Source organism: Mchenga conophoros, linkage group LG12 (genome assembly GCF_057382185.1).
Source record: "Mchenga conophoros isolate Kocher_MC1m ecotype Shallow Benthic linkage group LG12, M_conophoros_male_GT1.1, whole genome shotgun sequence".
Classification (NCBI taxonomy): Eukaryota; Metazoa; Chordata; class Actinopteri; order Cichliformes; family Cichlidae; genus Mchenga; species Mchenga conophoros.
Window position 1 is genome coordinate 20,334,112 of NC_140537.1, and position 12,675 is coordinate 20,346,786.

The 12,675-nt window shown below is 41.5% G+C and overlaps 1 protein-coding gene across 2 annotated transcripts in view; it reads left to right on the forward strand.

The window, feature by feature from the left end:
• The window catches only part of LOC146562536 (coronin-1C-A), a 40,961-nt gene that overhangs the window by 19,839 nt on the left and 8,447 nt on the right, over positions 1-12,675 (forward strand). For both annotated transcript variants that reach the window (XM_085294355.1, XM_085294356.1), the window contains 2 exons: positions 1,385-1,581; positions 12,334-12,456. In XM_085294355.1, the coding sequence (XP_085150481.1) occupies positions 1,385-1,581; positions 12,334-12,456 (320 nt within the window). The remainder of the gene's footprint in view (positions 1-1,384; positions 1,582-12,333; positions 12,457-12,675) is intronic.

Consider the following 12,675-nt stretch of genomic DNA (forward strand, 5'->3'; position numbering starts at 1 on the left):
TGAAGGACTTCAATGTAGTTGATCAGCTCTTTCCAGAACTAATCAAGTTTGAGTTTCCTACACCAATGCACTCCTGAACCAGATAAATGTAGGGAGGACTCCTCCCTGTTTTGAGCAAGATTACAATTTGAGATTAAAAATGTAATTCCATTTTTGAACAAATTAGCCTCTTTAGGTTTATAATAACTTATTCATTCTACTAGTTAATGACATTCTATACTTGTTTTACAATAGATAAGGGCTGTTCGGACACTCCCACTGCTCAACAGGACGAACTTCCTGCTTGTGTTGTGATCCTTGTCCTGTCGGAAACATGCCACACAAGTGTTTCTCGCTCATAGTCACTCTTTCCTCCTTGCTCGTTCACTCTCCTGCTCTCTCCCCGTCTCTCTTTCTCTCTCTGCACACAGTGGAAAACCTCCTTCAAAACATGTCTCACATCCTGTGCCATGCTTTAGTCGTGGTGATTCAGGCTTTGAAACTGTTCCCATGTCGAATATTAAAAAAATAGAATAAAGGAGTCCGAAACCCACCCAAGAGTGTTTGCCTATCTATAGGTTTTGGTAAGATTGGACCTCATTCAGTTGTTTGTCTGAAGTTGGATGGCTTTCCATTATCTTTGGAAGTGGTTTGTTATTGTAGGCAGAGCTGTGGAACTTGAAGCTTTTGAATGAGCATGTTTTCCAGAGTGCCTTTGTCTGCCAACAGATTGTTGTCTTGGTAAAGATTTTAGCTGAACCAGCCACAGAGTCTGTTTTTGTTTGGATTGGGTATGTCCTATTTTTCCCTCTTAGAAGTGGCTCTTTCTAAAAGTGTGCCACAGATACATGCTGTTAGTATGTCAGATGTTTAATGTTTGGCACAATGGAAGATTTAGGAGGCGCGACAGGGGTTACAGCTACCCACTGGAAATAGTTTGAAGTCTTTAAAATCTCATGAAACACATTCTGTTTCACAGTACCTTTTTGGAAGTGCTTACCTGACATTAGCGAAACCATGAAATCACACCATTGTATTTCACTGTAGCGTCCTCACATTATTTAAAAAAAGGTGATAAATCTGTCAATCTGAAACATGCATGTGACAAACTCCTCTTTCTGAGGACCAAATAGATACAAGGAGACTGTGCATAGCGACAACTTCAGACTTTTATCAAATCTCTAATGTTCTCAGTCTGTAATCACAAATGTGCTGAACGTTTTCGTTGGGTGTCTCACCCTCTCGAGGCTTTCACTAGTTCACATACTCTACATTTGTGTTGGTGCATATTGCAGTTGCGGCTTGTGCAAACTTCTGCTGAAATGAATAGGTTCAACATCACAACGGCAACAGTGTGTCTTTAAATAAATGTGCTCTCTGCCTTTTTTTTTTTTGTTTTCTGCAGATATGAGACGAGTTGTACGGCAGAGCAAATTCCGTCACGTCTTCGGCCAGGCGGTGAAGAATGACCAGTGCTACGATGATATCCGGGTCTCGAGGGTCACGTGGGACAGCGCCTTTTGTGCAGTGAACCCCAAGTTTGTCGCCCTAATTATTGAGGCCAGCGGTGGCGGAGCATTCCTCGTCCTCCCTCTGCACAAGGTGAGTTTATTATGTGTTGTGCGCCCTTTGGACTGGGCTGAGGTGTGCAAATGGAGTGAACTGAATGTGTAAGCATGGTTGCATCCACTTTTAAAAAATCGTATTCTTTATCATACTACATGATTTCAGTGCTCCCTGATTATATTTTGAGTAATATGAATATAAAGTTGAACTATAAACCTTTGGATTAATGTTTAACAGTGGGTTGTTTCACACAAGCCACGCAAGCACAATGCAAGCTACACGGTCTCCTGATCCTTGCCTCCATGTTGATGAGTTTTTGGATGTAAACAAATTAGCAGGGTACATGCCTCCCGTTTGTTTTTACCTTGTGTCATAATTAGGTCAGTTAAGGCGCAATAGAGGTCCAATGTCCTGGCATGTCCCACAAACCTCTTGGCTGCTGTTATGTTTGATAGTGGTGAATTGCTGCTTGCTTGTGTTTGTTTGTCAGCGTCAGGCAGTGGCCAAGTAGCAGGCCCTGACATAGAGTGACATAAGCACTGCAATGCTGTTGACAGATCTACCCTGGACCTGTAATTAGTGTACACCACTACACTGCCATGTCATATGAGCTAGCCCTGGCACTGGAGACTGGATCCTTAGGCCTGTCATCACACAGCTTAACACCTCTCAGCACCTCATTCAATACAAAGCTTGTACTGGAGGTGGGCTGCGAGCTCGAACCGGTTCACACTCCTCCTGGGTCCTCCTCTTTCTGTGTCTGTGTACTACTGAGCTTCCCTTTGCATGCCATGCTGCAGTACAGTAATGGTGTGTCTCCTGAACAAAGTCTACTTTCACTGCTGAATTAAAAAAAAAGTTTTCAGTGAGGTCTTTCTGTACAGCGAAAACCTCTAGGCAGTTTCCTCAATTGAGACTTTCAGATCTTCCCACGTATTTTCTTGTAACCCTGACAAACTAGTCCTTCAAATGTGAGTCTTTTCTTCATAGAGCAGCCCATGCTTTGAGGGCCTGGCGCTGAAAGGGGAATTCTGTTAGTTAAGATTTGTGTGTATGCATGTTAAAGATACTTTGACATGTATTTGTGCCACCAAACCTGTTTTACAGATAACCATAATGGGAAAAGACAGTTATTAGAACCTACAACTAACATAAAGATTTAAGCTTCAATTATTTAATTTTTTTTCCTTTTAACTTCTATTTCAAGTCTTTATGACCTTACTATTCTCAAATGATTTTTTTTTTCTGACAAAGCAGGTCCATCTGGAAATCTCAGTATAGCCTCAGCTGGCAATGCAGGTCTCAAAAGTGGGACAAGTCTGTTCTTGCAAATTGTATGACTAGACTGCAGAGCAGTGGATTGGTATTAAAGATTTGATCTCTGCACTTAACGCCATTGCTAAAAGACTACATGGGAAAAGCTATTTCTCAGTTATGAATGGATTACAAGTTTAAGTTTTGTGTAAATGAGCCTGTTTTTCTGTGTTCTCATTTATGCAGCTCTGCTTTGTGGATAAAACTCTTGAGTTACAGTTTTTTGGGTCTCATTCCACTTTTTTGCAAGGGTGCACATCCCCTCAGTGTCTTCAACCTCCCTCCCCTTTGGATTTCTAATTTGAGGGTGCATCTGTGCGGCCAACCCATCTGCCTGTGCTGTGTGGCTCCTAGTCTCTACGGGAAGCCAGCTGCTCTGGGCCTTTGTCCCAATGCTTACTCCCAGTACAGCCCTTTGTCATTACTCCACTTATGGGGGGGGGGGGTTCCGCAGCAGGGGTGCATCGGGGGGGTGCAGCAGAAGTGTGATGATGCAATCCCCCCCCCCCCCCCCCCCCCCCGGTAATTAAGCTATAAGTAACTATGCACTGTCTTTGTTACTGTCATGCAAGCCCAGACGGGGGGAGCAATATTTCTTTTGTCCTCAAATTGCTTTTTTGGGTAAATAAAAAGCATCACCTAAAATTCAGATCTGTGACCTGACCTCGTGGGGGTGGCTCTTTTTTGTGACTCACTAGGTTGTGGGTTAGTGCGGCAGGCCGCCCTGACTCAGCACAGCCACGAGTATTGTTGCCTCTTCCTGAGAGAAAAATGAGATTTATAGAGAGGGGATCAGATGTCTAGCTTTGCACATGTCATTCCCTTCCCTCATGCTTTCAATCTGTCCCTTTCTCATTCTTAGCTGGATGCCTGCTAATTTATTCCCTGATTTCCATATGAAGGAAGTTGTAGAAGTGAATACAGCAGCTAGCTCGTAATTGGGAGAAAAAATCCTGGTGGCTCCTCTCTGGTCAACACGAACGAAGAGCGAAGGATGAGTGAATTGTTACTGTGGATTTTAATTTATAGTCCTTTAAATCGAAATCTGATTTGTTCATCCTATGATGGGAGTGTTATTAAAAAAAATCCTGCTCAATAAACACTTTTACCCAGCAACACCTTTATGTTCTAAGCACTTTACAGAAATCAAATTTGGAGTGTGGGTTTTAAATCAATGGTACCATTCATTCACTCTGCTGAGCCTGTGCCTGTTAGTAATCCTTGGGCATTTCTACAGTGACACGTTATTTCTCCTCTGTCTAATATTCACTAGGTTTTACTGCCTTTGTAGCTGCTTCCTGTGTCTTTATGCAAAAATGCACTGGGTGTGCATGATATCCAGGGTCTTTCCCCACACTTTGGTCATTTTGCTTCTGCCTTTGCCGCTTCTGCCTCTCAGTCCTGCTGACTGCAGATTTTACCATATATGGTCATTCACTGCTCCCTGCCTGACAGGCTTCCAAGACCATTTCCTCCCTGCCCTGCCATTGGCTGCTTCGTGCAGTGTAAGTACACATGTGAATTCTGGGATAGGCCGAAATATGAAAAGCGGCCAAGATGAGAGAATTGGGTTGGAGTCAGATGTTGTTTCTGTCAATGAGTCACTCACTGTATCCAAGTGCCGTATTTAAATATTTTAATGTGATAATCAGTATTACTCCTGGCTTTTTTCTTGAAGTAGCAAATCTTTAAAGAAAATTTTTAGAAATAAATCTTTTTTTAGCTATTTATTTAGTTTGCAGCCATTTCTCATCTATCTACATCTGAATGCATTACCAACTTAACATATATATGTTCCAAGTATGTTTTAGCAGCTTTCAGCCAAAAGTGCAGAACTCTGTCACAGCATGTCCTCTGCTCATAATAGACGTGAGGAGAGTCCATCCCTCAGGGGGTGTAAAATATCTGTTTAGACGTACTAGAAGATAATGGAAGCTTTGATTTTTCATTTGAGTAATCTCTGTCACCAAAGATGCTGCAAAGATGTTGGCTGCAAAATATCTAATAATAAACTCTACACTATCTACAGGTATGCTTGCTTAATCTGTTCAGTGAAATACGGCTCTGGTTTACAGCCAGCTTTGCATTGTTCCTGGCCTATCATTCGGAGGTTGTAAATCTTGGGATAATGTAGCCGCCGTTGCTACTTACTCCTCAGCTGTTTATCTCTACCATAGCTCCTCGCCTCAGCTTTATAGGCTGAGACTTGCAAAAGTGGAAATTTCCATGAAGCTCTTAGCACTGGACGGCATGCATGCAAGACCCTGTTAGTGGTGTGCATGTGTGAATCACATGTTGAGTTGCAAGGAGAGGAAGTGTGGTGTGCAGGCCTTGTGTGAATGAGAAGAATGTCCTCTTTTGCCTTCAGGGAATCTCGTTCATGCATTTTTCTTCTTTTTTTTTTTTGTGTATGTTTCAGTGTTGTGCTTTGTATCCATCGGGTGTGATTCACCCTTATTTTCTGCAGCCTTACTTGTTGCTATGCAACCAGTTGTTTTCTAGGCCTCAGACATTCCTCTCAAAGGATTCAAATGTCTGTAGTGTAGTTATGGACATGTTAGGTATTCAGCAGTGAGCACAGTCGCTTGCTGCTCGTGTAGGCGTGGTTTATACTGGTGCAGTTTCTTGTTCCTCAAATGCTGACTTTTTTTTTTTTTTTTTTTTTTTTTGCTGAGGTGTGGACAAGTTGCCTTATCACTGTACACTCCTCTGCTGAGGTGTTAAGGTCTTATACCTGCCTGAATACACAGGGCCTAAAGGTTGGGTTATTTACTGATCAAAGGTGCTGGGGTTTACTGGCAATGTACAATTTGAATAATCTGTTGACCTACACCCAAACCCAAACTGAACCAGAGGCTTTATGTTGTTGCTGAGATATGGTATTGGGTAGTATTTAAAACTGCCACGTGAAATGAGTTGGGTTCCTGCAGTATGACAGCAGGAAAGGGCCAGAGCACTGCTAGTTAGCAGATATAATTTTTTATTTTTATTTTTTTTAAAGCATGCCTTGTCTACTGTAAAAACGGCAATAAAGTGCAGAGTTCTCTAACACCTCAAATGCACAATTTCTAATTCACTGCTGTCTCTCATGAGGCAAATGGTGTAAAATAAATGATCTGCTTAACCAGTATAAAAGTTGTCATTCATATATGCAGTACTGAGCCAGAAGGCTAGCCACAAACTATAGAAAGCAGGCAGTTTCAGGGACTCTAAGCAGAGTGGAATGAGGAAATCGGCTGTAAAAAATAATTTTTAGAAGTAGAGGGTGTAGGTGGAGAAAATGTCCAGTCTATTGATTTTTTTTTTTCCTTTCTTCTTCTTCAAGCTTTCAAAGTTCACACTTGATTTAGCATTTGAATCAGTTGCAATAACCAATAAGCAGGCCATGGGATGATAAAGTGGTTAATGCTCTTGCTTCATGGCAGAAGTGCTCCCGGTAAAAACCTGCTGACCATCTGGGGGGTTTCTTTGTTGAGTCGGTATGTTCTCCGTGTGACTGAGGTTACTTCTGCTTCCTCCCACCATCCAAAGAGTTGAATAGTATGTTTTTGATTCTATGTTGGCTGTAGGTGTTAATGTGAGCATGAATGTGTGTTAGCCCTGTGATTAGACTGGTGTCCTGTCCACAGTGTGCCTTGCCTCTTGCAAAGTGACCCCCAGAGTATTCTGACTCTGAATTGTATACACAGTAGAAAGGATTGGTGGATGGATAGTTGTATTGAGTCTTAAGGAATCTCTATTCACTCTTGCAACCAATAACAGAAGATTTGCAAGTAGCTGCAGTTTAATGTGGAAAGTTGAAAATGGCTTTTAAAGGTGGATGTATGTAGATAGATGTAGTGGAGGAATGAAAGTAGTAACGTATTAAAAATGTTCACAGCTTTTGTTTTATGCCTCCAGGTGGGGGAAAAACCACAAAACAATACATTTTCACAATATGAGACTTTTAAGATGCACACAATAGGTGTACTGCTATACACAGGCAATCCCACTGGTGCTTGTTAATTTCCCATGCTCACAATTACTGATGCCCTGCTTCATGCCAGCTGCGTTCCTGAACTTGTGTATCATGTCATCATAACTTTCTGCAGACTTGAGGCAAGCCGCTTGTGCTCGCTCTGCAGACCCTGAAATTCCTAATTGTGTATATCAGACACTAACACAATTAACACCTCAAAGGGTGTTACATTTGACACCCTAGCAGCCCACTTGCTCTCATTAGTCGTACTCATAACAGAGCTGCTTGAGGCTGAGGTGTGGAATGTGAAGAACGCCTGGCTCTCTGGTCGAACTGTCGGCCTCTTCTGCCATGCCTGGGTTTTCGGGAGTTTAGTTGAAGTGTTATTGGGACTACAAATATCACAGTAGATTTGAGCATAAAGTATGGATTTAACTTATCCTGTTAGTAGAAAAATGATGAGATATAAACATCAGTTTCTCTTTTGGAGTTTGGTATTCGTGCTTCTGGTTCCATCTGAGAACTATTTCTTACTGTAACATGTCATCTGTAGTTAAAACCTCCACACCACAACAATGGATGACATTGACGCGATGTGTATCTGCACCTATGGCTTTTTGTGTTTATGTTTGATTCTTGTGAAGGAGTCGCTCTCGTGATTCATCCAGTGACATCACTCCTTGGCCAATCAGTGGCCTGCAGTCTGACATTATATTTTCAGCTCGACTCAGCTTGCTTGAAAGCCCAGTTCTGTAGATACTAACACGCACCTGTTACCAGGTACTACCATATAATGGAAAACACTAAAAACTGAGTAGGGTGGAGTTGAGCAGAGTAGGTGCTATTTATTAAAATAAATAAATAAAAATAGGCAAAATTCTCTCATAGAGCATAGGGGGTCATATTATGCTCAAGTGTGTGTTGTACAAATTAAGCCCTACTTAACAAATCAGTATGGCCCAAACACAGAGGGGTGCTCGGTCTGTGTGTATCTGTTTCTTCATAAAACACACTAAGACGAGGATCAGACGAGACTCGTAGGCTGTAAAACGGTTAGCACAGGCGGGAGGCGAAAGGGCAACGGAGACTAAAGGGGCTGACATGTTTATGGATTGATCCTTTTTGCTTAGCAGAACACAGGAGTCATAATATGCAACGAACATTGTAGTAAAGTTATTATCAGGATGTTGTAAGAAAAATCCTTTAAAATTGCTCAATTGATTCAAAATGCTGCAGCAAGAATACTGACAGGGACTAGAAGGAGAGAACATAGGTCTCCTATACTGGCTTCTCTTCATTGGCTTCCTGTTAAATCCAGAATGAAATTTAAAATCGTTCTCATCACATACAAGGTCTTGAATAATCAGACCAACATTTATTATTAACTTCAGAAGCGTAGGACAAGGAAACCAGAAGGTCTGACACAGTTTGTTAATTTTTTAGCTCTACATATTTGTTTTTGGACTCTACTCTAGTAGCCTTGCATGATTCCCTGTGCAGATAATCTTTGTTTATCTCTTATTGGGCCTTGATGCAGCCGCTCAGCTCATTCTTTCACTGAAACAAGCCCTTATGGCTGTTCTTCCTGTAAGGCCACCTGCCTTTAAGTCTGCTTTCTTCCCATTGTCTACCCCTCACTAACAGAACATAAAGTAGCTTGATGTTGCTGTTCAAACTGCTACCAGAGCTATGCTAAAAAAGAGTTTAGAGCGTTGGCTCTAGAGTTGGCTCACAGGGATTACTTGCAAGTATCCTGTTGTTTAATTTTGGCTATGTTTAATATGAGATTACCATTTTAAAGAGAAGCATGATGGGAAATGTGTGCTACAATTACTAATTTACTGTGTATTGTTTTCCAACTTGACACTACAGACATATGGACAATGTCTTCATGCCCTCTTTGGAATGCTATAGTACTAGAATAAGTGGAAATGCAAATGGCTCTGAACTGTTGGGTTATCTTATCTGTGTGATCGGTTTGTTCTTTTCCAAACTTGTTTATGCAGTTTCTGTTGAAACACCTGGTCATCAGTCCATGTCCTTCCTGCTTTACATCCTGTTCCTATTGCCTTTGGGAAGTCTTGTCCATGAATACATTTAACTGCGAGCTAATATACATTCGCATGTGATGAAATTATGTGCCCAGAAACATCCTGGCTCAATTGAATGTAAGTTACTAAACAAAGAAAGGTGTATATTTTCATAATGTAATGGTAGTGTTACGTGATATAAGCTGGTAGCTCACAGAAACCTATTGACAGTAGTGTCAAAGTCAGCTTATTGTACACTAGGCTTCAGGGTGGATTTGAGGGTGTGTTCAGTAGGGCAAGGTTCTGGCACGATCTTGTGATTTTTTTTCTTATTACATGTACACACACACAGAGATCATTGTCACATAAACCAGACTTTGATCACTAAACTTGGAGTGTGTGTCACAGCCCAGCTTTGTGTCAGGTGACAGCATTGGTACAAGCGTGGTATATTTCACGTAGCACAGGGACACTGCAGGTCTGGACTGGCCCAGAAGACACTTGCATCAATGTGGACCTCTTAAATGAGTCATGTTATTAAAAGTATGCAATAACAGCAAGGTTGAAGTGCCATCTCATTGCCTGTGTGAGTTTAAGGGTCCATAGTGGTTATAATTAGTTTATAAAAACAATCTGTTTGCTATGAATCAGAAGTAAAATGTTTATATTTAAAAGCTTTAAATACATTAATTGTTTGGCTATAAAGTCTGTCATGTACAATTTGCAGTCTACTTTAATGCGTCAGTGGTCCTGACTCTTGCAGCCAGCACTCACTGACTCATTACAGAATATACGGTTCTTGGATTTAGTAGCTCGTGTCAAGCCATTCAGAATAGCTGTGGGCAGTGAGGGACTCCTTGTATTATACGAGCCATGATGCTTTAAATAGGCCTGCAGCAGAGGGACTATTTCCACAGTGGGTGACATCATTTCTATGGCTCTGCAGTGGCACAAGGGAGTCAGCACAGACTAGGGTGTGTCACCCAAGCTTTAGAGCATAGGTCACCTCACCATGCAGAGAGATCACCTGGCTCTCTGGACTCATAGGGTTTAGAGGTGAAATCCATCTGCAGTATGACTTTAAGGATGTGCAAGTGCATACATTAGAAATTCATTTGTAACCTTATAGTCAGAATTGCGTGAGCAGATTATATAAAGAGCTTAGTAATGTTTGATCTGGGGCTACTATTTAAAAGTAAATCGCTGCACTGAATCTCTGGCATGTTTCTACTGTCTACTGACGTCACTACTAGAAACTTTCCTTAATTACTATGGGTGGTCCAGCAGGAGCTAAATCTAATCAGTTTGTTTTAGACACAAACTCAGATTGCGGTAAAACCCAAGTGTTTTTGTTTTTGTTTTGTTTTGTTTTTTTGGCTATGGAGATGTTATAAATCAAGGCTGGCTTTAAGCAGTTTAATTTTATTTTTCATGCTTAAATTGTTTTATTGAGCCATGTAATGTGACTTGATATCTTAAATTTGATTTCAGTGATGCTGAACTAGTTTGTTTTTTGATTCTTCCATTAAAAGAAATCTCTGACTCCGCACAGTTAATCTTGTTCTTTGTATTTTCTCACCAAACTGTAATTAACCGTACACAAGGATGGTTAAGTGTTACCTTTAAATGCATTTGTTTTGGGGGGTTTCCCCACTCTGCAAATTTAAAAAATTGAAATTGTTTTATTGGGTCTGAAGTTTTTGTTTGTTTGTTTAAATTCATAATTGCTCTGGTAGGCTGCCTTCACTGCAAATGTACATATAACTCATTTCAGCCAGCATTAGTCATTAACTAATTAATTTATATACATACATACATACATACATACTAGGGGTGCAACGATATTCGTATCGATATTGATCCGTTCGATACAGTGCTTTCGGTTCGGTACGCATATGTATCGAACAATACAACATTTGTAATTTATTTTATTTTATCAACTTTCCTTCTGACGATGATAATTTGTGCACCAATTCCTCTGACATCTCTTATTAATCGTTAGCTTACTATGCAAACATGACAAGTGAAATCTCCCGCAGCTTAAACATGTGAGAGGTTGATCGCGCAGAGAATCGCTGAGCTTATGTGAGTCCGTGTGTAAAAGTAGCAGGATATATATTTTAGTTCTGCTGAGCCAAATAAGACAGGTCAGGGTGAAGAAGTGACAGCCAAAGAAAAGCTTACCACAAAACGGAGAAGTTATGACAAATGAGACCCCTCATCACTCACAGATCAGTGCTGTCGCTCTCTATACACAGTTCGCATGATTGCAAAGTGAAAGCAAAAAAACAAGCGCAAATTCAAACGCAATTTCAATATGTCACATATTGACAGTGGCTCACCGATGCCAATGACATAATTACCCAGCTACATTTCTGAAAGAATGCAAAAGCATTGACATATATTTTTCCTTCCTACAATAGCCCGACGGGCAGGGTAGCCCGTCTGAAAAAAATCGCTAGCCCGATTTTGCGAGCCCTGTATCTGATTGAGGAATCACTCATCTTTGGAAAAGAGAGTTTATTACAGAGAAATGTCTCTTTCCAAAATAAAAGCTATACTATCCGCTTCTTCTGGGCTATATTCTCAGCAGCATAAGGAGAATCATGTGCTAACAGCTGTCTAAATGACTCGGCTAAAGTTAGTAGCATGCTTGTTGTTTTTGTCTTTGCACTAGGATGATGTCGGCGTAAATGTGCAGTCATATTCGTTGTGTTCCCACTAGTGCTTTCAGGTTAATCTCGTTGAAATGACCTTAACGCCACAACACGGCAAATCTCCGTTAACGAGCTACCGCCGATCGCCCCGTGCATGGGGCTAGACGGCCAACACGTTAACGAGCTAACTGCGCTAACACACTAGTTCCCACCCATGTAATTGAGCATTGCATGGCACATCCAACATACTGTTTTACTTTAGTCCATGACTCTCTTACCTTCAGGGTCATACGTCACATGAAAACCAAAATAATTCCAAACGCCAGATCTGAATGAGAGTGGGGGAGGTGCCCTGCGCTCTTCCTTCTGACTATGCTGTCTGTGTTGAGCGCTCAGTGAATCTGCGTTCGACTACTCCGCCTAGGCTGCACTGTCGACCCTAGGCGGAGTAGTCGAACGCAGATTCACTGAGCGCTCCACACAGACAGCATCGTCAGAAGGAAAGTTGATAAAATAAATTACAAATGTTGTATTGTTCGATACATATGCGTACCGAACCGAAAGCACTGTATCGAACGGTTCAATATCGATACGAATATCGTTGCACCCCTAATACATACATACATACGCACGCACGCACGCACGCACGCACGCACGCACAAGATAAATCCAAAGTACTTTTTAGATCTATAAGCTGCTTTTTGCAGGTAGGATTTAGGATCATCCTGTAATTGTCCTGTTTCAAAACACACTCGCTCCTCCAGCATGGATAATGTTCTCTAGACTGAGACTAATCTTATTACTCTGTTGTTTATCTGTGTTTTTACAGACGGGCCGCATTGATAAATCCTACCCCACAGTGTGTGGTCACACAGGCCCTGTGTTGGACATTGACTGGTGCCCCCACAATGACCAGGTCATTGCCAGCGGCTCAGAGGACTGCACCGTGATGGTAAGGCTCGCCTCACCCATCACACCCAAACTCAAACCTCCTCGGGTCAACAGGAGCATACATTCTTTAGATCATAAGAGGCAAGAGTCTACATGCTCTTATTGCGAAAGGCAAGGCTGCGGTTACTCATGAATGGTTGCAGGCCTCACCCTCTGGATTAGATTAAGCTCAAATATGTGTTGTAGGAATCAGAGCTGGGGAATGATTTAGCTATTTATT